General features: G+C 55.4%; 1 protein-coding gene and 1 long non-coding RNA gene across 4 annotated transcripts in view; one reads left to right on the top strand and one right to left on the bottom strand.

Annotated features, from left to right (window-relative positions):
* TTC28 (tetratricopeptide repeat domain 28) overlaps positions 1–7,614 on the top strand; it is a 695,665-nt gene extending 688,051 nt beyond the window's left edge. For all 3 annotated transcript variants that reach the window (XM_062182795.1, XM_062182794.1, XM_062182796.1), the window contains 3 exons: positions 3–132; positions 2,481–2,588; positions 3,266–7,614. In XM_062182795.1, the coding sequence (XP_062038779.1) occupies positions 3–132; positions 2,481–2,588; positions 3,266–4,827 (1,800 nt within the window). In that variant the 3' untranslated portion in view covers positions 4,828–7,614. The remainder of the gene's footprint in view (positions 1–2; positions 133–2,480; positions 2,589–3,265) is intronic.
* Positions 7,615–13,549: 5,935 nt separating this feature from the next.
* LOC133752004 (uncharacterized) overlaps positions 13,550–26,909 on the bottom strand; it is a 58,801-nt gene continuing 45,441 nt past the window's right edge. Inside the window, exon 5 of the long non-coding RNA XR_009864880.1 lies at positions 13,550–14,795. This is a non-coding gene — a long non-coding RNA (uncharacterized LOC133752004). The remainder of the gene's footprint in view (positions 14,796–26,909) is intronic.

Genomic DNA, 26,909 nt, shown 5'->3' with positions numbered 1-26,909 from the left:
AGCTCCACCAGGTGCTCGTGCAGCTCCAGGCCGGCGAGAAGGAGCAGGACTTCGCCTCGGCCCCCATCCAGGTCTCCATCAGCGTGCAGCTGTGGCGGCTCCCGGGCTGTCACGAGTTCCTGGCAGCTCTAGGTAGGCCAAAAGTGCCCTGACCCCCAGACCACTCCATTCCACCTTTCAGAAAATGATTTTCCTCCTGGCTCTTGCCGGGTACGGCTGAGAGAACAGAGGTGTTGCCTCGGCGGCATCTCGGCTGTCTAACTGGAAACAGTCAAGGCCAAGACCGCAGCGTTGCCTGGGTCGGCCACCCCGTCTTCGTGGGAATCTGCCGGATCCCAGCGGGGTTAGAGGTTAGGCTGTGATTAAGGGCTACGGGAAAGGCAAACTTACAGCCCTAAGAAACAATGGTTTCTGTCATTTGCTCCTAGAAACCGATGGAACAGCAGGGTTGCTGAGTGCTATGAGGGACCCTGAGCCGCTGTGCCTGGCCAGGATACCCGCTCTCCCTCCTGCCATGTGCACGTGGCTGCCCAGCGGCCCCCGAGAGGCCGTGCGTCTCCTCCTGCCCTGAGCGCCTGGTGACGCGCCTGCCAAGAGCCATTCACCCCACAGCTTGCTTCTGCCCAGGGACAGCGCAGCAGCTCGGGGCAGGGAGCCAGGCCTCAGAGCCACGGGGACGCTGCTGGGGAAGGCCCAGGGAGAGAAGAGGCGTGGGGGTGCGGTCCAGCCGAGGACGGGCCGACCTCACGGTCACGGGGAGCAGCCGTCAGCTCCGCAGGACAGCAAATGGGAGAAAGGAGGCATCCTCCACTTGAGACCCCGAGGGCCCGCGCTGGGCCACCTTTCCCAGCCCGCCTGGCTGGCAGCTGGCTGCACTGGGCCCCCACAAAGCCCCGCCCAGTCACAGCACTTGCCTCCTGTCTGTGGACGGAAAGCAGTGTCTCCGGAGTCAGGGCCCGGACCGCACTCGGGACGCTGTCTTCACTTCTGGGACAGGACACGAGGCCCTGGGGCAACTGTGCCAGCCAAAAAACAAAACTGCCCAAACCCAGCAGGCCGAGGCCCCCCTGCCAAGGACGCAGCCCCAGGCGTGAGTGCCCGTGTGTCGGGCAGGGGTGGAGGAGCGGGCGCCGGCTCGCTCTGGGGCTGGGATCCCATCGGTGTCGCGGCCTGCCCTGCAGGAGCTGACCGACCCTGTTCACAGTCCCCACAGTTAGAACCGAGGGTTGGGAGAGAAGTGGCCTGGGTTGGGCCCCTGCAAGGCCCCTCCAGGTCCTCAGATGCAGCCAATGACGTCATAGAGAAGGCTACAGCAAGCACACTGCTTTCTGAAGACTGATTTATTTCAAAGGCAAAGTGACAGAAGGGGAGAGAGCGCTTCCATCTGCTGGTTGACTCCCCGGATGTGCCCAATACCCAGGGCTGGGCCAGGTTAAAGTCAGGAGCCAGAACTCCATCCGGGTCTCCCACGTGGGCGGCAGGGGCCCAGGCACTTGAGCCGTCCTCGGCTGCCTTCCCGGGTGCGTGAGCAGGGAGCTGGGTGGGAACCACGCTCTGATGTGGGTGCAGCGTCCCCACTGCCGCGTGCTGTGCTGCGCCACCACGCCGCCCCGGCGTGAGTACTCTGAGACCTCCCTGTTGCTTTTGGGGACTGTTTAGTGTTGAGTCCAGAGAAGACGATGTCCCAGGTGACCAGGATGCTGAGTGGCTCCCCCATGGAACCCGTCCCCAGGGGACGACAGCGTCAGAGTTCCACAAAGGGCCAGCTGCTTCTCCCTGATGAACGGCAGCGCGGACAGCAGCACTGGGCGGACGGAGGCTCCTGGGTGCCCGGCCCCCCGGGGGCTCGCTCAGCACCGTGCCCTGTGCAGTGTCTCAGGCGGGGCTCCGTGATCCCCGGAAGGAAGCTGCGGGAAGACTTCGCGAGCCCTCGGTCTGGCCTGGCGCCCGCGAGGCCTCGTCCCAGGAAGCCACGTTTGCTGGACGCCGCAGCCCTGTCCCGGTGCCTGCCCGGCGGCTGTGTCAGCGCGTTAGGCCGCCGAGCCTCATCAGAATCCCTGCAGGCGGGAGGCAGCGCCGGGCTCAGGCAGGGTGAGGGTCCTGCAGGGGCTCAGCCCCGAGGGCAGCGAGAGCTCCCTGCACACACACAGGACGCCCCATCTCTGTCCTGAACGGTCTTTTAAGTTCAGAGGAAGAGCAGAAAACCACAGGTGTCAGCGATCCTTACCGAGTTCCGGCCCTGAGCGCTTAAGAACGCAGTTGAGGGCAGGAGGACGGGGAAACAGCCAGGGAGCCGGGCGGCGGGAGCCGCTCACCCAGCCAACAGGGCCCACGTCCAGTGGACGCCCTGGGTCGGCTGCTCGCTGCTGCTTGTGACTGTGACACAGGTCGGGAAAGGCGCCCCCTGCGGGTGCGGCCAGGAGGCTGCACAGAGCCCGGGCTCTCCCTAGGAAGCCCTGTTCACGCTCTCCTTCCTCCAGGTTTTGACCTCTGTGAAGTGGGCCAGGAGGAAGTCACCCTGAAGACCGGGAAGCAGGCCAGCCGGCGAGCTGTGCACTTCGCGCTCCAGGCCCTGCTCGCTCTCTTCGGTAAGAGCCTGGCCCTGCGGCCCGTGTTCCCGCCGCGGGCACGTGGTGTCTGTGTCAGGGGCGCTCCGCAGAGCAGCCGAGAACTCCTGCCCCCACAGAGCACGCAGTGTGGGCAGACCAGGGCTCTGAAGACACAGGCGAGGCAGAGGCAGGTGTGCTCCAGGGCCAGGTGGTAGTCACGGCCCGAAGGCAGAAGCAACAGGACCTGCCCAGGGCATGCATGGCCATGCTGCTGAGGTCAGGAACGTGTCTGTAACCTCCCAGGAAGGGGGCTGTGTCCTGTGGGCACTCGAGGGGTCAAAGGGCACCAAGATGAGGGGTCAGCAGTGGACCCTGGCATCTACGTGAGCCTGACAGCACCAGGGATGGACTGAGAGGGCAGGGGACGAGGAGTTCGAAGAGGAAGTGGAGGAAGTGTGCCGGACAGGGGTGGGGTTAGGACGGCAGACATCCGGCTTGCTCATGGCTGCCAGCCCCAGTCAGGGCGGGAAGCGGATGTGGGGCCCTGTGCTGGCCCGGGGGGCGGTGGCTGGGAGCTTTCCTGGGGTCTGGGACAGCATGCAAGACGTCCTTGGGTCGTCGTCCTCGGCTAACTTCTGTGCAGTTACAGCTGTCATTTTGAAAGACCAGAACCATCTCAGGTCCTAACTGCCCCTGGACCCCTGTTCTGTGTTTAGATTCCACGGAGCTGCCCAAACGCCTCAGCCTCGACAGCTCCTCCTCGCTGGAGTCCCTGGCCTCCGCGCAGTCGGTTTCCAACGCCCTGCCCCTGGGCTACCAGCAGCCCCCCTTCTCCCCCACCGGCGTGGACAGCATGGCCTCGGATGCCATCTCTGTGTACAGCCTGAGCTCCATCGCCTCCTCCATGAGCTTTGTCTCCAAACCCGAGGCGGGGTCAGAAGGCGGAGGCCCCAGGCCCAAGAATGCCCACCCGCAGAGATCCACCCTGCCTCGCGGCCAACTGTCACCACAGAGCCGCCCCACAGGCCACAGGGACGAAGAAGAATACGAAGGGTTCTCCATCATCAGCACGGAGCCCCTGGCCTACCAAGAAAACAGGAAGGGCCAGGGCCGCTTCTCCCCAGACCACAGGGCGCCCCGAGGCGGGCCGGCGGGCGGGGCCAAAGTGTCCCTGAGCTCCAAGGGCAGCGTCAGCACGCCCAGCTCTCCGGTCAAAATGACTCTCATCCCCAGCCCCAACTCGCCCTTCCAGAAGGTAGGAAAACTGGCCAGTTCGGACACAGGAGAATCGGACCAGTCTAGCACAGAGACAGACAGCACCGTCAAGTCCCAAGAAGAGAGCAACCCAAAGCTCGAGCCGCAGGAGCTGGCCCAGAAGGTCCTGGAGGAGACGCACAGCCACCTCATGGCCGTGGAGCGGCTCCAGAGGGGCGGCCAGGCCGGCAAGGGCCACGGGGCCGAGGACGCGCGCCCGGCGCCCGGGGGTGCGGCCGTCTTCAGGGCGTCAGAGACGAGCGCGTTCAGCAGGCCCGTCCTCTCCCACCAGAAGAACCAGGCCTCCCCGGTCACTGGCAGACCCAAGCCCCCCGCCAGGAGCTCGTCCCTCCCCAAGGTGAGCTCAGGCTACAGCAGCCCAGCTGCCTCGGAGGCGTCCATCAAAGACAGCCCGAGCCAGCACAGCGGCCGCCCGTCGCCCGGCTCCGACTCCCAGGCTTCCCTGAGCGAGCAGCCGCTCTTTAAGCTCAAGTACCCCAGCTCGCCTTACAGCGCGCACATCTCCAAGTCCCCGAGCTCAGGCCACCAGTCGCCTGCGGGCAGCGCCCCGTCCCCCGCGCTCTCCTACTCCTCGGCCGGCTCTGCGCGCTCCAGCCCGGCCGATGCCCCCGACATAGACAAACTGAAGATGGCCGCCATCGACGAGAAGGTGCAGGCCGTCCACAACCTCAAGATGTTCTGGCAGAGCGCCCCCCAACACTCGCCGGGCCCCATGAAGCTGTTCCGGGGCGCCCCTGGCACCATGACTTCCAAAAGGGACGTCCTCAGCCTGCTGAACCTGTCCCCTCGGCACAGCAAGAAGGAGGAGGGCGCGGACAAGCTGGAGCTGCAGGAGCTGTCCGCGCCGCAGCGCGCCGGGGTGCCGCAGCAGGCCCCCCCCAACGGACACTGGCGCCCCGAGCCCGCCGGCCCCGCCAGCGCCGCGCGCCCCCTCAGACTCCCCTCGGGAAACGGCTACAAGTTCCTGTCCCCAGGGCGGTTCTTCCCTTCTTCCAAATGCTGAAGCGTCTTCCCGAGCCTGGGTGCGGCCCCCACACAGCCGCCAGCACCACCTCACGCCGGCGCACTCTGGCCCAGGGCCACTGCCGCCCCATGCCCGGGCGGCCCCTGGGCCAGGTCCGCCGAACGCCAGGACTGCCGTGGGCCAGGACAGGAGGCTCCCGATGCGGTCTACACTCGCCAAATGTTTACCCTCCACTCCCCGCTTCTCCTCTCGGGTGCACTCAACGGGCTCTAGTACAACAGCGGTCACGGGTCTCGGGTGTGGGCAGGCAAGGGCGCAGCCCCTGACACGCGGCTTTGGGTGCTGGCCGGCCGGGGAGGGCAGCACAGAGCCCCTACACGGAGCGCCGCACAAGTGCCGCGCTGGCGAGACCCGCAGGGGCGGCTCCGCGCCACGGGCTCGCCAGCGTCCTCTGGGCCCCTCTGTCAACCAAACTTGAATTTTCTTAAGAAATTTATGTAACTGTTATCCAGGCATTTTAGAACTATGCAATTGTGATTTAAAATGCAACGTTGTGCTTTTAAAACGTTACTGACCTTTTTTGTACATGGACGAACAACTTGGTTTTGTTATCAATAATACTTTGCATTTATAGCTGTTATTTTTAAAAACTCAAAGTTTTGTAAAATGTCAAATTTTGAGGAATCATCAATAAGTAATTATCAAGTTCAGGGGGAAAGGTTGGGAATGACTCAGTTTCTTTACAAGAAGACAAACCTCCAGTGGCTGACAAGGTTAATGAGAAGTTCGCCTTCCGGCTCCTGCTCCCTTTCAGTAGCTGTATGATTTCATTCCTGCCCAGGCCCCCCAACCCCCTCCACCCAAACCCGGTGCCAGCTCCTGCGACCGCAGCGCCCCGCCTACATCGGGAGACTCGGTCCCCACTGCCCGCTCCACGGGGAAGGGAGGCGAGGGGCCGGTCTAGTTAGGGACCTTTTTATTTATTTTAATAAAGTACTGAAATGCTGGAAATCATGGTTAGTACCAGTCTAGTTGGACAAGTGAGATAAGTTTCTTTTCGACAGCTCCAAAATTAAACCCTGACCATCCTCACAGTGAGGGCACACGGCAGGGGCAGGAGAGGCCTGGCCGGAGGCTCGACCTCAGGAAGGCTTCTCCTCCCTGGGTCCTTGGCCTGACACACTCCCACTCGGATCCCCCTGGAAGAGAGGCTATAAACAGTGTGGTCGCAGAGGGAAGAGGAGACATGAACGCAAGCTTAGGGCTCGATAGCCCATCTGCAGACGGGCGCACGCAGACAGCCGTGAAGAAGCTCAGCGCAGACCAACCCCTAGATCCCAAGGACACTGCTGTTTTTGGTTTCAGACAGTACTTGTGATTTAAAAAAAAATTTTTTTTTGGTCCCATGTATAAGTTCCAAGGAAGAGCAGCAAAGCTGGTAAAAGCAGAGGACCCACTGCAGGTCCCAGAACCCCACGTCCCAGGCAGCTGCCCGTCCGCACGTCTCCACCTGAGTGAAGAGCACACAGGCACACAGCGGAGCGCATTGTTCAGCTCACGCTGAGGGCTGCGTGCGCTCACAGTCACGCGAGAGGTCGGCCCTGTGCTCATCCCGGCTTAGCCACGGCCACTCCAGCCGCTGTCTGGTCACCCACACGTCGGGTCTGGCCACAAGCCAAGGATGGAATTTGACCTTGTAAAATGGTTCTATAAATACCTACATAATAGTCTCCACTTTGCCTCTTAGCCCACAGAGCCTAAAGTAGCTCATCAGGGCCTTTTAAGGAGAAGTTTTCTGACACCCGGTGCAGACGACGTGAAACACAAATGGAGCTGGCTGTGCTTCCACGGGCTCGCGGGAGCCTCAGGGAGCGGGCACCTGAGCACAGGAGAGCGCCTGGGTGGGAGAGAGGACTCCTGAGCAGCCCCTGGCTTTTCACCCCACAACCTCCCCTGCTTGGGAGGCGTCAACAGTTTTGCTTCCCACGTGCAGGCAGCATTGGCTAGATTTTTTTTTTAGCTCTGGAAACTGGGATGCCCTGCCCCTCCTGTACCCCATCACATGCAGAGACTGACACAAGCAATAACCCCTCTTAGAAACCCTGGCGCGACCGCAAAGTGAGCGAGCCAGCTACCGTGATGCTCTGAACTCGGATTCCCAGGACAGAACGCGCTCCTAAACGGACGCTTCGATCCACATTGGCATGCAGCAAAGTGAAACAGTTCTCACCCCAGGCCCGTTTCTGAAACATCGCAGCCCGCACTGACCCAAGATGAAGTGTCACCGCACAGTCCGGCCCCCACCCTCCTCTGCCCCGGGGACCCCTGGTTGGTGAGCACTGGCAGTCCCTGGTCCAACCTGTCCAGCCACCTCCCAGCCACACGCGCTTGCACACTCACAGGAGCGGCAGCCTGGTTAGTTTGGGTTCAGGCTGGAGAAATCCGATGCAATAATCTGGTTTAATTTAGTGAGTAGGCAGAGAGGAACAACTGTGTAATTTTCATCGCCTGTTTTGTCGTTTTATCTGAAATGTACCTGTGGTTTGTGAACCGAGCCCCCGTGTGCACCAGGCCCATCGGCACCCCCGTGCTCCCCCCTCGGACGCCTCCCACTCGCCACTCACGCTCCTCACGCGCAGTGTTAGCCACCTTTGGCCTCTGTGGACGTTTTTGTAAACAGCGCGGTTTCCAGACGGCATTCCACTTTTTCTACTGCAGAGTTTACCGTGGAAGAGAGCTTCCTATTTTTATGGAGACTGCTGAGGCACTTGGCCTTCTTCCTTTGTGATTTCAGTGTCTATTAAAGCATGAGTTCTGATGTTTTAAGTCTCGTAGCTGCCTTGCTTTCTCTACTCTTCCACACCTTCTAGGTCTCTAACGCACCAAGAGGCCCCAGGCTGCTAAGGAGCGCCTACCTCTGGAGCTCACCCTCAGCAGCCCAAGGCCAGGCACACAGAGCCTGCTCGAGTCTCAGCCTCCGGCAGCCTCGTGGTGGGGGGGGCGGGAGCGGGGGTGGGGGTGGTGGTGATGGTGGGGGTGGGGTAGGGGTGGTGGTGATGGTAATGGTGGTTGTGGGGATGGGGGCTGTGGTGGGGGTGGGGATGGTGGTGGGGTGGGGGTGGTGGTGGTGGTGAGGGTGGTGGTATGATCTGATGGCCCAGTCTCACAGCTAGAGGCCCAGAAAATTCCTCAGTGGACTGAGAGCTTACACAGACAAAACCACACTCCATCACCACTCTATCCCCACATCTAAGGAAACTTTCAGGGGCCAGCGTGTGGTGCAGTAGGGGCCTTTGACACTGGCATCTCCTATGGACACCAATTTGAGTCCTGGCTGTTCCACTTCCAATCCAGCTCCCTGCTAACGTGCATGGGAAGGTGGGGGGAAGATGGCCCAAGTGCTTGGGCCCCTACAACTCACATAGGAGACCTGATGGCATTCCTGGCTCCTGACTTTGGCCTGGCCCAGCCCCGGCTATGGAAGTCATTTGGGAAGTGAACCAATGGACAGAAGACCTGTCAATCTCTGTCTTCCCCTCTCTCTGTAACTCTGCCTTTCAGTTAAAGAAAACATCTTAAAAAAAAGAAAGAAAAACTTTGGAAAACAATCCTGTAATTAAAGTCTGAGAAGCATGGAACAATAGTGAACAGAGAACCAGGCCAGCGGGACTCAGTCCACACAGACGCGGGCTGCGTAGGGACGCCTCCTCTGGGAGCAGTGAGGGCCAGACCACGGCACGGACAGGAAGGACACTCACGTGCTGTAGGCGGGAGAAGGAGGACTCAGAGTAACTGCAGAATCACACGAAGTGCAGAGCTACACTTCCCAAACTAAGCAGCAGAGGAGAGAAAACAATCTTACAAACCCTGGCTGACCTAAAGGACTGGGCACGAACAGCACCACCATGTTAAAGCAGGACAGGGTGGGCGTCTGGCACAGGTGTTGAGTTGCCACGGGACACTGGCATGGCAGACAGCGGACACGAGTGCCTGGTCTGACTGCCAGCTACTCTGCTTTGGATTCAGCTCCCTGCTGATGTGCACCTGGGGGGTGGCAGATGATGGCTCAAGTACTGGGGTCCCTGCCATTCATGTCGGAGACCTGCACGGAGTTCTGGGTTCCTGGCTTTCGCCTGGCCTGGCCACAGCTGTTCAGGCACCTGGGGAGTGAACCAGTAAACAGAAGATAGCTCACTCACTCACTCGCTCTCTCCCCCCTCCCTTCAAATAAAAAGAAATCCACAAAAATTTAAAGTCAGAATATAAGATAAAAGCAATAAAAATCTCCATAGTTATAAATGTAAGCGACTCAACATTCCGTATGTCCTTTAAACAACTGTACGCTACTTGGGGAAAACCGCCAGCGCATCAGGTTCTCAGATGTCTGACAGTGAAAGGACGGCACAAAGCACATGCAAGAAAAGGCTCTGCCCCGGAGAAGCTCCATTCCCGAGGATAAAATCAGCACAGAGGCAGGATTGTAAATTTTGAGGCAGCTAACCACGTACACAGCCCCCAAATTCCCCAAAGACAAAGTGGGCAGGACTACAAGTCTGGGAAAATACACTAACGAGAGACTGTAAGGCACTAGCCCCAGCGATCGATAGCTCAGACAGACAAAAGGAAGTCTGTGGTGGGTTCAGGGACAGCGGCCAGGCTGACGAGATGGAGTCTGAGCGCCTGCCCCAGGCTGAGTCCACACTCCCCACCTGCGCACAGGCCACAGCCGACGCAGACCCCACGTGGCTCACACGGCAAGCCTCGGCAAGGACCAAGCGCTGTGACCACCACCCAGAACCAGAACACAAACAGCACATTTAGGTTGGACCCCAACAACAGCGTATGTGTGAACCAGGGAGGGCCTCACAGCCCAAAGCAGGAGGAGGAGTTTTGGGGTTTCCCCATACCCAAGGACAGGTTCCGCGCACACCTGACAGGACGTCCGTAGACGACAGGTGTCCTCCAGAACCCACGAGGGGCTGATGATTCCCCAATCTTGGATGCTCAGGTCCCTCACATAAAACGGCATGGGGTTTGCAAAAGGCCTCCCCCCGTGGCCGGTGTTACAGTGCAGTGCGTTAAGCCAATGCCTACAACGCCAGAATCCCATCATATGAGCCCCTGTTCAAGTCCCAGCTGCCCACTTCCAACCCATTCCCTGTGAACATGCCTGGGAAAACAGTGGGAGACGGCCCAAGGGCTTGGGCCCCTGCCACTCACATGGGAGACCTGAATGGAGTTCTGGGCTCCTGGCTTTGGCCTGGTCTAGCCCTGGTCATTGTGGCATTTGGGGAGTGAACCAGTGGGTGGAAGCTGGCTCGAGCTCTTTCTATCTTTGCCTTTAAAATTATTTTAAGGACTCGGGCCAGCATTGTGATGTAGCAGGTAAAACTACCACCTGTGCACTGACATCCCATATGGGCACCGGTTCGTGTCCCGGCTGCTCCACTTCTGATCCAGCTCCCTGCTATGGCCTGGGAAAGCAGAAGATGGCTCAATTGTTTGTGCCCATGACACCCATGTGGGAGACCCAGTTGAAGCTCCTGGCTCTGGCCTCACCCCACCCTGGCCATTGTAGCTATCTGGGGAGTGAACCAGCAAATAGAAGATCTCTCTCTCCCTCTCTGTGTCTTTCAAGTACATTTTAAAAAACATTTTATGTACTTGAGAGTCAGAGTTACAGACAGAGGGAGAGACAGAGAGAAAGGTCTTCCACTTGCTGCTTCATTCCCCAAATGACCACAACCTGGAGCTGGGCCAATCTGAAGCCAGGAGCTTCCTCCAGGACTCCCATGTGGGTGCAGGGGCCCAAGAACTTGGGCCATCTTCCACTGCTTTCCCAGGCCAGCAGTAGGGAGTTGGATTGGAAGTGGAGTAGCCAACACTCAAACTGGCGCCCACATGGGATGCCACCACTGTAGGAGGAAGCTGAATTTATTACGCCACAGTGCTGACCCTCAAATACATAAATCTTTACAGATGAAACAAAACAGGACCCAAGCACACGTGCCCTTGACTGTGGCCCCGTCCATTCTAACACCGCCTGCGTGGCCTCACTGTGGTGCTGTCTAGAGAACAATGACAGGGAGAAAAGTCCATGCATGCCTAGTGCAGTCGCAGTTCTCTGCTCCTCATATTTTAGGAAATCGGGTATGTGGTCGGCTGAATCTGTGGGTGTGGAAGTCACAGGTGCAGAGGCCAAGTGCATTTGTAATAGCTGAAGAATAGCGTCAGCAGGTGCAGTATCTTAGAGAACCACTTGGGCCATAAATGTTGATATCCGAGCTGTGCAGCTGCAGGAAGCCCAGCCAGTGAGGAGGCGTCAGGGCCAGGGTGTGACACGGGGCTCCGGGCACACAGGGTGCAGCATGTTCACGGAAACACACACCGTCTTAATTCTAGCTTCCACGAACTTCTCAAAGCACCCTCCCGTGTCAGGAATGAAGAGAGGCTAGTCAGGAGCTAGGCTGCCAATTCAAGAAGTGAGGGGGTTACAGCCCCGGCCTGCAGCACCAGCATCCCACACAGGCGCCGGTTTGTGTCCCGGCCACTCCACTTCTGATCCAGCTCACTGCTACTTTGCCTGGGAGAGCACTGGAGGACGGCCCCAGTTCCTGGGCCCCTGCAGCCTTGTGGGAGACCTGGAACAAGTTCCTGGCTTCAGATCCGCTCAGCTGTAGCCGGGGCAGCCATCTGGGGAGTGAACCACTGAATGGAAGACCTCTCTCTCTCTCTCTCTCTCTCTTCCCCCTCTCTACCTCTCTACCTCTGTATTTCAAATAAATAAATATTTTAAAAAATTAGGAAAAGAGTGATGGACAGAAAAAAGGGAGGGAATAAGACAAGTCAGATATGAAAGAAAATAATGTTCAAGAGATCAAGAAAAACAAAGTCTTCCAAGGAGAAGAAAACCAAAGCAGCCCACGTCTGAGCAGGTCCCGCGCGCGGTCGGGGGTGGGGCAGGAGGGAGACGGAGCACAGACGCGGCAGCCACTGAGGAGCAGACTGCCCGGGAAGGTTTACGTCAGCCTGCGAGGACGCAGAAGCAGCACTCACGCAGCTCCAGAGCCGCAGCAGCGGGGGCCGCGGCCGAGCCCTCCCCGCCATGGCCACGCTCGTGCACCGTTCCAGAGCGGACAGGAGAACGAGGGGAAGCCGCAGTGCCGACTGCACGACAACACATTATATGAACGGTGAGGAGAAGAAGTCAAAAGCTCGGAAGAAAACGGTCAAGTGCCAAAACGGTGCAAGAAGGGAAGGAAGCTGAACCCGGCCCTCCCCCGGCTCTCTCCAAACACCCCGGCCCTGACGGCTCGCAGCCCTCACCAGACGTCCGGGGCCAGCCAGTCTCCATCTTTTCACGCAGTTTGCAACATACAAAAAGAAAAAACGACACCAGACCAGTTCAGATGCTAATCGTAACCTTCCACCAACACACAGCCTGAGGAGACGATGTGCCCACTCGCTTGTGGACCTAGACGGTAAAGCCCTAAATAAAATCCTAGTATCTTTAAAAGTAGCCCGACAGCTTGAGAGTGGATCACTGTGTGGTAACTCACGAGCGTTCGTCCTTGCTGGTGCGACACAACTGTGGCCCTACAGGTACACAGGGAAACACACCCATAGGGACGTAGGAGGTGAAGCTGCTGCCTGCAGTGCCGGCACCCCATATGGGCAATGTTTCCAGTCCCAGCTGCTCCACTTCCGACCCAGCTCCCTGCCAACGGCCTGGGAAAGCAGTGGCCCATGTGCTTGGGCTCCTGCACGCCCACGTGGGAGACCTGGATGAAGCTCCAGGCTCCTGGCTTTGGCCTGGTCCAGCTCTGGCTGTTGCAGCAATTTGGGGAGTGAATCATTGATGGAAGACCTCTCTCTGCAACTTTGCCTTAATAATAATGATGATGATGATGATGAAGAAACATTCATACCTAGAAAACCACAGGCACTGACCTCTGGAGACCACTGCCACCCTGGGACCTGGAGTGGGCGAGCTCCGTGGCTCAGGCTACGAGCAGGCAAGAGGCGAACGGCATTACCCTGCTGTCAGCACAAGGACATGGACCCATCTCGGTGTCCAGGACTCCAGCAGCCCCTCAGCCCCGCACAGCACAGACGCTCTGCGTGTTGCTGTCGCGGTGAAGACGGAACGCGAGGTGAGCAAGTGCGCACGGCTTCCGAGGCTCAGGCGAGGGTTAGGAGCACAACGGCGCAGCCCCCGTGGCCTCGGCAGACACGACGCGTGTCCTCTGCCCCGCTAACGCCTCGGCACATCCGGGGTGCACCGCACGTCTCCCCACTCGCTTCCCTGCACAGGGAGAGCACCCTCGACAGAGTCTGAATCTGTGTTTTGGGACCTCAGCTGACGGCCAGTGCAAAGGACGGGGACGCGCAGGGCGGCTCTCGGCCACCATGGCTGCGCGTTAACCTTGGGAGGTCAACACTTCAGTTACAACCGCGTGATCCTGTGGTTTCTGACCTCGGATGTTCCAGACAGGGACCACGGCCGGCACTCTTCTCCACGTCAAATCCTCCTTCAACTTTGCCAGTGAGCACAGCGCTCACAGCCTCTCCTGCTACTAAATAATGGCAGACAGCAGGGAACTGACAGGCTAACGGCGCCTGCACGCAGCGAATGAGGCCCAGCATCTGGACCCAAGCGCACTGCAGGCACTCGCTGGCATTAAGGAAACACTTTGCTTCCCAAATGACTTTCATCCAATCTCAAGATATTTATTAAGTTTGTAGCAATTGTGCCTTGGGGCTTTGGGGAATGATAATAATTCTTAAATATATAAATATCCTCAATACATTTATATTAAATAAAATGTTTTCAAATCTAAGCTAACTTTAGATCCCAGAAGAACTCTACCCTTAAGTGGGACGGGTGGACAAATCTGGATTCCAACATGCCTGGCAGCGTTTTGCCAAAGGTCTGACTTAAAAAAAAAATACATAGAGTGTTTTGAAGAAAAGCCATTTTCTTTTTGAACCAAAAATGCAGAAATAAAATAAAATTGATATGGACTCAAGGGGGAGAGAACAGCTCTTATTCATCATTTCAGAAGTCATTCATTCCACAAGAATTTGCAGAGGGTTTATGTTGTAATAAATAGAACACAACCAATAAAAACAGACAAGCAGAAAGTTAAACTGAGTGTTCAAAAGTCTGTAAGAGAAAGCTCACACACTCAGAGACGCCCTCGTCTCCGGTCCCGCACACGATTCCAACAGCTGGACAGATGACCGTGCCAGCCAGCATGCCTCCACCCCGCGCCCCTCCTGAGGGCCCGCGGCTCAGGCCCGGCCCGCAGCTGTGTCCCGAAGGTGACCCCCTCCCAGCTACAGCTGACCAGGCCAAGGCAGTACAAGGACAGCTAGGCAGCCACACCACTGGGCGGCCAGGCCTCAGAAGGTGGCGCTGTGATCTGGGCCAATGCGATTCCTTTTCTCATGAATTCAGCACAGGGGACCTCGAGGCCATCAGACCTGCAGCTGAGGTAAGACCAAGGTGTGACACGCAGGCCGCAGGAGGCGGCCAGCTCTGGAGAGGGAGGACAGGTGCGACGGCCTGAGGAGGTGGACCAGACTCCTGAAGCGGCCAAGTTATGGGCGCTCCCCAGTGTGGGGTTCAGCACCCCCACGCTCTTTTACTTCCCTGAGACTGCTTTTTTCCCCTTGCAATTTAATGGCCCTGACTGTGGATGTCGGAGCCCTGGCCTGCCAGAAGCAGTTCAGAACCGGGGCAGGGGAAGGCTGGGGAAGGCAGAGGCGGCAGGTGGAAGGCGGGGGCCAGAGTGCAGGGCCACCACGGCTGTCCTCACAGTGGCAGACGCTCGGATGTAAAATGAGTCCAGGTCAGGCCCCGGCCCCGCTTACCAGCTTCGCTCTGAGTATTACGGGGGTGCCGTCTGGGACCCTCTCTCCTTTGCCCACCGAAGGGCGGTGCCTTAATAATTCTCACCTCTCCCTGCTGCGCTGTTAGATTCTTCCTCTGGGACGGATCGCTCCTGTGTGAGAAGGTAAGGGTGAGATGAGCTCTCCCGTTCTACACTCCCACCCACAGAGACTCCCCGTCTCTGCTCTCCCTCAGGCACTCTACAATCAGTGCCTCCAGTCCTGCTCTCCATCTCGCTCTTAAAGATTTACTTATTGATTCGAAAGGCAGAGTTACAGAGAGGTAGAGAAGGACAGAAAGATACCTTCCCTCCCCTGGCTCACGCTCCAGACGGCCAGGAGGCAGGAACTCCATCCAGGACTCCCACATGGGTGCAGGGGCCCAAGCACTTGGGGCATCCTCTGCTGTGCATTAGCTGGGAGCTAGATCAGAAGTGGAGCCGCTGGGACAGGAGCCAGCGTCTACGTGGGATGCTGGCACTGTAGGTGGCAGCTTAACCTGCTGCACACAACCCCGGCCCCCTCCTCTCTCTCGAGCCCCCATTGAACGTTTTGCCCCCAAAATATGAACAGCAGCTACGTTTGTGACGCCAAGCCCAGTGGCCAATTCAGTATAAAGAGCACAGCACTACCCAGGAGGACGTCTTGGAGGGAAAGCTTGTCTAAGTCTAATTAAGCTTCAAGACACCTGCACGGACCTTCAGTCCGCCGTAAACACAGGAGGACCACAACAAGCTACCCAGGGCTGTGAGGACACAGCAGCCGAGTCCAGGAGCCGGGCACTGCCTCTCTTCCCGGGACTTCTCCACAGTGGCCTCTGCAGCACGGATGGTCGGCGCTGTGCAGTGTGGCCGCCACAGGGCACGCGTGGCCACTGAGCGACTGACAGGGGACCAGGGCGACCAAGGAAGCGGCCTTTCGTTTTCTTTGTGTTTACGGGGAGATAACTATGCATATCTAATGGCCATTGCACTGGAAACACAGGACCACTAGCCTGACCACTGTCCTCAGTCAGTGCTAAGCAGAGCACACACACACTGTCCACCAGCAAGGGCCACAGAGCACACACGCGCTGTTCACCAAGGGCCACAGAGCACACACGCACTGTTCACCAAGGGCCACAGAGCAGAGCACACACGCACTGTTCACCAAGGGCCACAGAGCACACACGCACTGTTCCCCACCACAGAGCACACACGCACTGTTCTCCCAGGGCAACAGAGCACACACGCACTGTTCACCAAGGACCACAGAGCACACACGCACTGTTCTCCCAGGGCCACAGAGCACACACACACTGTTCACCAAGGGCCACAGAGCAGAGCACACACGCACTGTTCTCCCAGGGCAACAGAGCACACACGCACTGTTCACCCAGGGCCACAGAGCACACACACACTGTTCACCAAGGGCCACAGAGCAGAGCACACACGCACTGTTCACCAAGGGCCACAGAGCACACACGCACTGTTCCCCACCACAGAGCACACACGCACTGTTCTCCCAGGGCAACAGAGCACACACGCACTGTTCTCCCAGGGCCACAGAGCACACACGCACTGTTCACCAAGGGCCACAGAGCACACACGCACTGTTCACCCAGGGCCACAGAGCACACACGCACTGTTCACCAAGGGCCACAGAGCACACACGCACTGTTCCCCACCACAGAGCACACACGCACTGTTCTCCCAGGGCCACAGAGCACACACGCACTGTTCTCCCAGGGCCACAGAGCACACACGCACTGTTCACCCAGGGCCACAGAGCACACACGCACTGTTCACCAAGGGCCACAGAGCACACACGCACTGTTCACCCAGGGCCACAGAGCTCACACACACTGTTCACCACCACAGAGCACACACGCACTGTTCCCCACCACAGAGCACACACGCACTGTTCTCCCAGGGCAACAGAGCACACACGCACTGTTCTCCCAGGGCAACAGAGCACACACGCACTGTTCTCCCAGGGCAACAGAGCACACACGCACTGTTCACCAAGGGCCACAGAGCACACACGCACTGTTCACCAACAGGACAACAGAGCTCACACACACTGTTCACCACCACAGAGCACACACGCACTGTTCACCACCACAGAGCACACACGCACTGTTCACCAAGGGCCACAGAGCACACACGCACTGTTCACCAAGGGCCACAGAGCACACACACACTGTTCACCAAGGGCCACAGAGCAGAGCACACACGCACTGTTCACCAAGGGCCACAGAGCACACACGCACTGTTCCCCACCACAGAGCACACACGCACTGTTCTCCCAGGGCAACAGAGCACACACGCACTGTTCACCAAGGACCACAGAGCACACACGCACTGTTCTCCCAGGGCCACAGAGCACACACACACTGTTCACCAAGGGCCACAGAGCAGAGCACACACGCACTGTTCACCAAGGGCCACAGAGCACACACGCACTGTTCCCCACCACAGAGCACACACGCACTGTTCTCCCAGGGCAACAGAGCACACACGCACTGTTCTCCCAGGGCCACAGAGCACACACGCACTGTTCACCAAGGGCCACAGAGCACACACGCACTGTTCACCCAGGGCCACAGAGCACACACGCACTGTTCACCAAGGGCCACAGAGCACACACACACTGTTCACCAACAGGACAACAGAGCTCACACACACTGTTCACCCAGGGCCACAGAGCACACACGCACTGTTCACCAAGGGCCACAGAGCACACACGCACTGTTCACCAACAGGACAACAGAGCTCACACACACTGTTCACCACCACAGAGCACACACGCACTGTTCCCCACCACAGAGCACACACGCACTGTTCTCCCAGGGCCACAGAGCACACACGCACTGTTCTCCCAGGGCAACAGAGCACACACGCACTGTTCTCCCAGGGCCACAGAGCACACACGCACTGTTCACCAAGGGCCACAGAGCACACACGCACTGTTCACCAACAGGACAACAGAGCTCACACACACTGTTCACCACCACAGAGCACACACGCACTGTTCACCACCACAGAGCACACACGCACTGTTCACCCAGGGCCACAGAGCACACACGCACTGTTCACCACCAAGGGCCACAGAGCACACACGCACTGTTCCCCAAGGGCCACAGAGCACACACGCACTGTTCACCAAGGACCACAGAGCACACACACACTGTTCCCCAAGGACCACAGAGCACACACGCACTGTTCACCTAGGACCACAGAGCACACACGCACTGTTCCCCAAGGGCCACAGAGCACACATGCACTGTTCACCAAGGGCCACAGAGCACACACGCACTGTTCACCCAGGGCCACAGAGCACACACGCACTGTTCACCACCACAGAGCACACACCCACTGTTCCCCACCACAGAGCACACACCCACTGTTCCCCAAGGGCCACAGAGCACACACGCACTGTTCAGCGAGAGAGGACAGGCACGTGGCCGAGCTGCTGAGACGCCTCTGTCCCACATCCCATGGCATGGATTCAATTCCTGCCGCTGGCTGCGATTCTCCCACGCTGCTAAAGCAGCCCCGGGAGGCAGCAGCCGACGGCTCCTCTGCCGGGCCTCTGCCACCCATGCGGGAGATCCAGGTGGAATTCCTGCCTCTTGCTTGCAGACTGGCCTGGTCCCTGCCCTTGTGGCCATTTGGAGAGTGAACCAGTGGATGGAAGAACCCTCTTTGTCTGTCTCTACCTAACAAAAAATAAACAAACTTTTTTAAGAAAAAAATTTTCCAGTTCAAAAGAAAAACAAACTGCAACTGCACTCGCTTCAGCAGCACATACACTAAAAAAGAAAAACAAACTTGATCCCTAGTTTTTACCAGCCACAAAAATCCATTCCAGGCAAATTAAAGCTTTAAAAATAAACAACCAAACTTTTGTAAACTTTACTGAAGAACGTTCTTCTAGTTCTTAAATGAGAAAATTTCTTTTTTTTGGGGGGTGGCATCTATTTTTTAAAATATTTATTTATTTGAAAGGCAGACTGAGAGAGAGAGGGAAAGAGAGAGACAGACAGACAGACAGATCTTCCATCTGCTGGTTCGCTCCCCAAATGGCTGCAACAGCTGGAGCTGGGCTGGAGCCAGGAGTTTCTTCTGGGTCTCTCACTTGGGTGCAGGGGCCCAAGGACTTGCACACCTTCTGCTGCTTTCTCAGGCCATTTGCAGGGAGCTGGATTGGAAGTGGAGCAGTCAGGACTCAAACTGGCGCCCATATGGGATGCTGGCACCACAGACAGCAGCTTTACCCACTATGCCACAACGCCAGCCCCCAACACTTCTTAAATCACACAACACAGAAACACAAACCGTAAGAGAAATTAACTGTGGGCCAAAAAGCACCTTCTCTTCTTTCCAAAACACTCAGAGCAAGTTTGGAGCAAAGGCAATGCCCACATTGTGGGTGGAGCTGTGGTGGGCCTGGGAGGGACAATGGAGCCTGGATGAGGGTCCTTGTGGTGGTGGGGTGAGGGGCATCCCCTCAGGGCAGCAGTGCTGGCTGTGAGGACTCGTGGTACACAGTGAGACTGATGGAAGACATGGCTGACCTAAGGATCCAGTGACCCCCGGAGGACTCAGCTTGGGGAACACAGAGGGACCCGACAGGGCTGGACAGAGGCACTGCTGGAGCTGCTCTGGTGCAGGCCCCTTCAGCCCCTCCGCCGAGGGCCCCCTGCAGGGACTCCAGCCGCGTTGTGCAGGAGGAAGTCTCTCCACTCCTGTTCCCATCCCTGTCAAGTCCCCAGACAATTCTGCCTGTGCCTTTGTGGCACTTGTCCCCAGCCACAGGGAGGACCCCAGGCCTGTGGGGGGCCCAGGGCCAGTCCCCCTGTGGACCCCCAGCTGCGTCACTTTCCCCTCCTTGGTGCTCTGTGCTGTGAATTTTGGCCACGCTGACCTCCCCAGGTCCCCAGCAGCACTCAGGGACGGCGGGCTCTGCCTGGGCTCTCCCTGCCTTCTCAGGTGGGAACACTGTCATGCTGCCCTCACCTGCTGGCTCCCTCTCCCCACGCACTGCGTCCCGCACCGCCTGGCATCCAATGTCTGCAAACTGCTGCTTCCCTGTGTCCTCCGACCTCTTACTGCATGAGACAGTGGGGTGGCCCCACACCCTGTCGTCCCATCAGGGCTGGAGGTGCAGGTGCAAGAGAGGGTACTAACGCTGCCTCACAGCAACCCCCACAAAATCCTTACCAACTCCAGACAGAAAGGGCAACCTCACGGAGGGAAGCCCAAAGACGTTAATGCAGGGATCAAGGGACAGACGAGAGCCACGCCACTCTGCACGTGCAACCAAAATCCTTATTGAGCAGCGGCGCTGTGGCATCGCCCGTTAAGCCTCTGCCTGCAAGACCAGCATCCAGTATGGGTGCTGCTTCAATTCCCTGCTGCCCCACTTCTGGTCCAGCTCCCTGCTAAAGGCCCGGGAAAGCAGTGGAGGATGGCCCAAGTGCTGGAAGAAGCTCCTGGCTCCTGGCTTTAGCCTGGCCTAGCCCTGGCTGTTGCGGTTATTTGGGGAGTAAACCAGCGGATGGAAGTATCTCTGTCTCCCTCTCTCTCTCTCTGTAACTCAGCCTTTCAAATATAATAAATTATTTTAAAAAAAAAATCTTTACTGGGTGCACTGAGATCTTAGCACTGCTTCTGTGGCATTTCTGACAAACACACCCAAAACAAGAGACACTGACGCCACCACTGAGCCTGGGCGAGTACGCGGCTAACAGCTGTGGAGGTGTTCCTAACCCATGACTCATGCTCCACAGAGCCTCAAACACGCGTGCGGGACCACTGGGCTATCCGCCACGCCCAGAGGCACTGACGTCCACGGTGAGAGAGAGTGAGGCAGAGGTGCACACACCAGCACTGACCAGGCCTTTCAGGACAGTGGGGGAAACCATGCATTGCAGAGCTGCATGGGGAATACAAGAGCAGACCTACAGGGCAGGTGTGGAGGACACACTGCGTGCCCTGGGAAGAAAATGCCAACTCTCTCTGTGGTATTCACAATGCCTGCTTTCCTGGAATAGAGGGTAGACCGCTGGGTTTTCACTGCTAATCGTTTTGCTTTTGTGTTTGAAATATCTTTATGGGAAAATGTCACTAATCTAAGTTGAAATTTTCCCATCCCGAATAGTTAAAATAAAACTTTGCTGGAAGCGTCTCACTTTCAGGGTCAGAACTGCGGCAAATGGGGCATTGAGCCACTGCTTGCAACGCAGATATCCCGGTACCAGAGTGTGGTTTGAGCCCAGCGGCTCCACTTCCACTCCCTGCTGATGCGCCTGGTGGGGAGAGGGGTCAGCGGAAGATGTCCCAAGTTCCGGGATCCCTGCCACTCTTGTGGGAGACCTAAATGGGGTCCCTGGCTCCTGGCTTCCGCCTGGCCCAGCCCTAGCTATTACAGCAATCTGGGGGAGTAAACCAGCAGTTGGGAGATCTGTCTCTCGCTCTGCCTCTCAAATGAACAAATGAATCTTTAAAAAAAAAAAAAAGAGATTTACATTAGTGTACCATTGGTTTTCTGGACAATGTGTTTATAAGGAAGTCTATGAGGGTAACATCAGGTAAACTTTCACTGTATTGACAAACAATTCCCAAAACATCTGGCTAATTCCAACACTACAGCAAGTCTGTGCACTGATCTGGAACCTGACAGAGCTGTCACCAGCCCAGGTCTGAGCAGCTGATAAACTTCACTGGTCTTGACAGACAACTGGGATACAACATTGACCCGCCATGCCCAGGAGTAACAGCCCCACCTATTTGCCAAGCAGGTGCACATGGCTACACCTGTTCAACTGCACCATAGATGGCTAACTCACCAACCTGAACATCACCGTACTCTTAGCCAGGAGATAAACACACACCTCCCAGACGCCAGGAGCCGCAGGTTCCCACTCAGAGGCAAATGGAAAGAGCTGCTTCATTCCTCTTTCCACCTCTCCCCGCCAGGCGCATCTTTGAGCAAAAGTGACTGCTTGGGAAGTGAACAGTTCCTTTACGCTGGCTATGGAGGCCCAAGGACGGTCACCTCAGCTCCAACCTGAGCAAGCACTACAATGGTTGTGTGCATTGGGATCCAAAGCCTCCCGTGAGTTCCCAGCCTGTGCAGCAGGGCCCACCATGCCCAGCCCTCCAGATTCTGGTCCTTCCCACACACATGTTCATTCGCACATGCACAAGGAGGGTGCTATGGGTCTAACAGAAGACTAAGGGGTTTTTGTTTTTAAGATTTATTTATTTATTTGAAAGGCAGAGTTACAGAGAAAAAGAGGGAGAGAAAGAAACAGATTCTCCATCTGCTGGTTCACTCTCCAAATGGCTGCAATAGCCAGAGCTAGGCCAGTCCAAAGCCTGGAGCCAGGAGCCTGCTCTGGGTCTCCCTCATGGGTGGTAGGGTCCCAAGTACTTGCACCATCTTCCGCTGCTTTCCCAGGCACATTAATAGGAAGCTGGATCGGAAGTGGAGCTGCCGGGACTTGAACCAGCACCCATATAGGCTGCCAGCATCACAGGAAGCAACTTTATACCCACTACACCACAGCGGCCCCAAGACTGGGTTGACAGAGCTTCCTGATGACAAAGAGCATCTGGTGGGGCTGGCGTCATGGGGCAGGTTAGATCGCTGCGTGTGATGCCGGCATCCCAAATGTGAGTGCCGGTTTGAGTCGCAGCAGCTCCCTGCTCATGCACCTCAGAGAGCAGAGGATGACGGCCCAATTACTTGGGCCCCTGTTCCCATGACCTGGATAGAGCTGCAAACAATGGCTTTTTCCCCTTTAAAAATTTGTAATCAAAGAACTGTTTGGGGGCAGTGCTGTGGTGTAGTGGGTAAAGCCATCATCTGTGACACCAGCATCCCACATGGGTGCTAGTGTGTTCCAGATGCTCCACTTCCAACCCAGCTTCGTGTTAGTGCACTTGGGAAAGCAGCAGAAGATGGCCCAAGTGCTTAGGCCCCTGCACCCACGTGGGAGACCTGGAAACAGCTCCGGACTTCTGGGTTCAGTGTGGCAGAGCCCTGGCTGTTTTAGCCATTTGGGGAATGAATCAGCTGACAGAAGATCTGTCTCCTCCTTGCTGTGACTCTTACAAATCAATCAATTAAACAAACAAACAAGAAACTGGACTGGCGCTATGGTGTAGGCGGGTAAAGCCACGCCTGCAGTGCTGGCTTCTCATATGGGTGCCAGTTTGAGTCCCTGACTGCTCTACTTCCAATCCAGTTCTCTGCTGTGGCCTGGGAAAGCAGTGGAAGACGGCTCAAGTCCTTGGGCCTCTGCACCCACGTGGGAGACCTGGAAGAAGCTCCTGGCTCCTGGCTTCAGACTGGCCCAGCTCATGGAAGGCTCTCTCTCTCTGCCTCAGCCTCTCTATAACTGCCTTTCAAATAAATAAATCTTTATTAAAAAAAAAAAAAAAACACAACTGTTATAGAAGAACAGGACTTGCATAACATTTTCTCAAATCATAAATAACCTGCTTTTCTACATATATTAATTCAGCTATTTTTGTTAAACTAATACAAACAAAAACATACATACATATATATTCTTCAGTTTCCAAAAATATTTTAAGGAGCTCAAAGTAAAACTACTGGAGTGTGCATCTGGTAGAACAGGTGAGATACCATCAGTGATGCCTGCATCTCGTACCAGGGTGCTGGGTTTGACTGCTGATGGCACTCCCAATGCTAGCTTGCTCTGACTGCACCTGTGAGTACCTGGGCCCCTGATGCCTGTGTGGGAGACCTGGGCTCAGTCTTGGCTTTGGCCTAGCACAGCCCTGACTGTTGTGGGTATTTGCAGAGTAAATCAGTGGATAGATCTGACTTTCAAATAAAAATAAATAAAAAATTAAATAAACTAAAAGTACACAGCAGAGTCCACAAAATCAAAAATAAAAGAAGTAATTAGGGGGCAGAGGAAGGAGACAGGGAGCTGCTTCCATGAGGGGCTTTATCTGCCGTGGTGTGGGATCAGTCCCACAGCTGCTGCCACAGGCGCCACCCAAGGCTGCTTCTGAGTAGGGCCAGCACAGGGCGGCTCTCTCCCACCGCCGGGCTCGGGGTCTGCACCGGTGACGAGTGCGCCCACTCTGTGCTGAGACTTGCAGTCCCTGCCCCGCCTTGCTTCTTCTAGAGCCTCCTACCAGCTGCGCCAGGCAGCAAGGAACTCCCAAGAGACGCTTCTGCTACAGAAAGCCCTTCCTGTCACTAGCATCTTTTCTAAACATACCACTGTTGTTCCTTTTCATGACCATGGCGACTTTGGGGCTACATCCAGTAAACACAGGGCAGCAGGCCCTGTGAGTCCAGGAGGCCACAGTCAGGTCACCGCGGCCTGGTTCTGCCAGGCTCAGCGGGGCGCTGCGCACTGGGCGTGCGTCGTGAGCTGGAGCTCAGAAGGTCACTGACTCTCCCCACTGAGACCTTCTGGGTTTTCCTTTCTGCCTGTTCTCCTCTCCCTCGCTGTGCCCTGCACTTTGGGCAGAGGATTTTATGTTTATTGTAGAAAGGGAACCTGGAGGGCTTTCTGTGAACGTGACTCATAAACTTGAGTGGTTTATTACCCGAAAGACATCCAATTACCACGGCTCTAGTATCTTGCTAATCTTGTACTAAAAAGTCTTTATTTATTTATTTTTTAAGGGCAAATGCCAATGAACAGTATCTGCACTTTGCATTTTCTGAAAGTAAAACAGAAACGTAAAACGCCAGCGAGATACAAATAAAACTGCTTTGAGCTCAGGAGAGTCTGAACACAGGAGGTAAACAAGCCAGTATCTCCACGCTTTCACTTTCCACATCAGCTCAGAACTCTTCTGTCAGAGCCCTGTGCAGGGCAGCCTGCCAGCAAGGACATTCGTATGACTTCGGATGCCTCTTGGATCCATAGCTTTCCCGGCCCGGGAGGCGCTCCACGGTGTGAGGCACAGAGCGGAAGCCTTCCTTACACTGAACCTGAGACATCTTCCTCAACGGACCACGGGAGAGAAGAGGGACAACGCTCTCCTTGGGGATCATCCACTCCATTTTTTGAGTCAAATCACGTGGGTAAAAGTCTGTGGAGGACGAGTCTAACCAAATCAAGCTGAGGCTACCTCAAATCCTATTTTCCTGGGCCCTCTACTCCTAAAACAATTATGAAACCTGGAAACTGACACTGGAAACCAACGACACTTTTCTGGAAAGCTTACCGAGAACGCACAGGCACAAAGCAGCGGTGCCAGAAGCTGGCTTTATCCCAGGGGAGGGAACTGGGCCTTTCCTGGGATACTCACTGGAGGCAAAGAAGGGAAACTAATGTTGGGGATGGGCTGCAGGTGAGGTGTCTAAGAGAATGGGCGCCCTCCACGAATACCTCCGAAACAGGAAACTACTTCTCACTTGAAAGTAATTGCTCTTAAATCAACACCCAGAAATCAACAGCCTTTGTATACAAAGACAATGCCATGGCTGAGAAAGGACTTCCAAGATCAACCCCATTCACAATAGCCACAGAAACAGTCAAGAACCTTGGAATAAATTTAACCAAGGATGTCAAAGATCTCTACAATGAAAAATAAAAAGTATTAAACAAAGAAATAGAAGATGACACACACACACAAAAAAGGAAAAGTCTTCCATGTTCATGGATTGGAAGAATCAATATCATCAAAATGTCCATTCTTCCAAAAGCAATTTACAGATTCAATGCGATACCAATCAAAATACCAAAGACATTCTTCCCAGATCTAGAAACAACTGATGCTGAAATTCATACGGAGGAACAGGAGACCTCGGATAGCTAAAGCAATCCTAGACAATAAAAACAAAGCCAGAGGCATCACAATACCAGACTTCAAGACATACTATAGGGCAGTTATAATCAAAACAGCCTGGTACTGGTACAGAAACAGATGGACAGACCAATGGAACAGAATAGAAACACCAGAAATCAATCCAAACATCTATAACCAAATCATATTTGACAAAGGAGCTAAAACCAACCCCTGGAACAGGGACAGTCTCTTCAACAAATGGTGCTGGGAAAACTGAATGGCCACATGCAGAAGTATGAAGCAAGACCCCTACCTTACACCATATACAAAAATCCACTCAACATGGATTAAAGATCTAAATCTATACCACAACACCATCAAATAAATCAAGAGCCTAGGGGAAACCCTTCAAGACACTGGAACAGGCAACGAATTCCTGGAAAAGACCCAGAGGCACAGGTAGTCAAAGCCAAAATGAACAAATGGGATTACCTCAAATTGAGAAGTTTCTTTACAGCAAAAGAAACAATCAGGAAAGTGAAAAGGCAACTGACAGAATGGGAGAAATTATTTACAAACTACACAGCTGATAAAGGATTAATAACCAGAATTATAAAATGATCAAGAAACTCCACAGTAACAAAACAAAGAACCCAATAAAAAGATGGGCCAAGGACTTTAGCAGGCATTTTTCAAAGGAGAAATCCAAATGGCCAACAGACACATGAAAAAATGTTCAGGATCTCTAGCTGTCAGAGAAATGCAAATCAAAACCACAATGAGGTTTCACCTCACCCCAGTTAGAGTGGCCCGCATACAGAAATCAACAAACAACAAATGCTGGAGAGGATGAGGGGAAAAGGGCACCCTAACCCACTGTTGGTGGGAATGTAAACTGGTAAAGCCACTGTGGAAAACAGTATGGAGATACCTCAAAAACCTGAATACAGACCTACCATGTGGCCCAGCCATCCCCTCCTGGGAATTTACCCTGGGGAGATGACATCAGCAAATAAAAGATCTATCTGCACCTCCATGTTTATCGCAGCTCAGTTCACAATAGCTATGGAAGCAACCTAATTGTCCATCAGCTGAAGACTAGATAAAGAAATTGTGAGATATGTACACTATGGAATACTACACAGCAGTGAAAAAGGATGAAATCCAGTCCTTTGCAACAAAATGGAGCAAGCTGGTAAACTTCATACGTAGTAAAATAACCCAGTCCCAAAGAGAAAAACACCATATGTTCCCCCTGATTTGGAAGAATTAATAGCGCAGCTAAAATTAAAGCTACAAAAGCGAAATTGTCACTTTTAGAATTAATGTCTTCAAGAACCCTTGACCTGATTGTCGAGGGCCAGTTTACCACTGTTACGTTTTACTGTGTATATCCTTTTTGTTTTGTTGGTTTTTTTCCTCTGTTTTCTTTCTTTCTCTCTCACGTCTCTACTT

The sequence above is a fragment of the Lepus europaeus genome, chromosome 23, assembly GCF_033115175.1.
Source record: "Lepus europaeus isolate LE1 chromosome 23, mLepTim1.pri, whole genome shotgun sequence".
NCBI lineage: Eukaryota > Metazoa > Chordata > Mammalia > Lagomorpha > Leporidae > Lepus > Lepus europaeus.
Note: the sequence above shows the minus strand (reverse complement) of the source record. Positions and strands in the feature narration are given on the sequence as shown.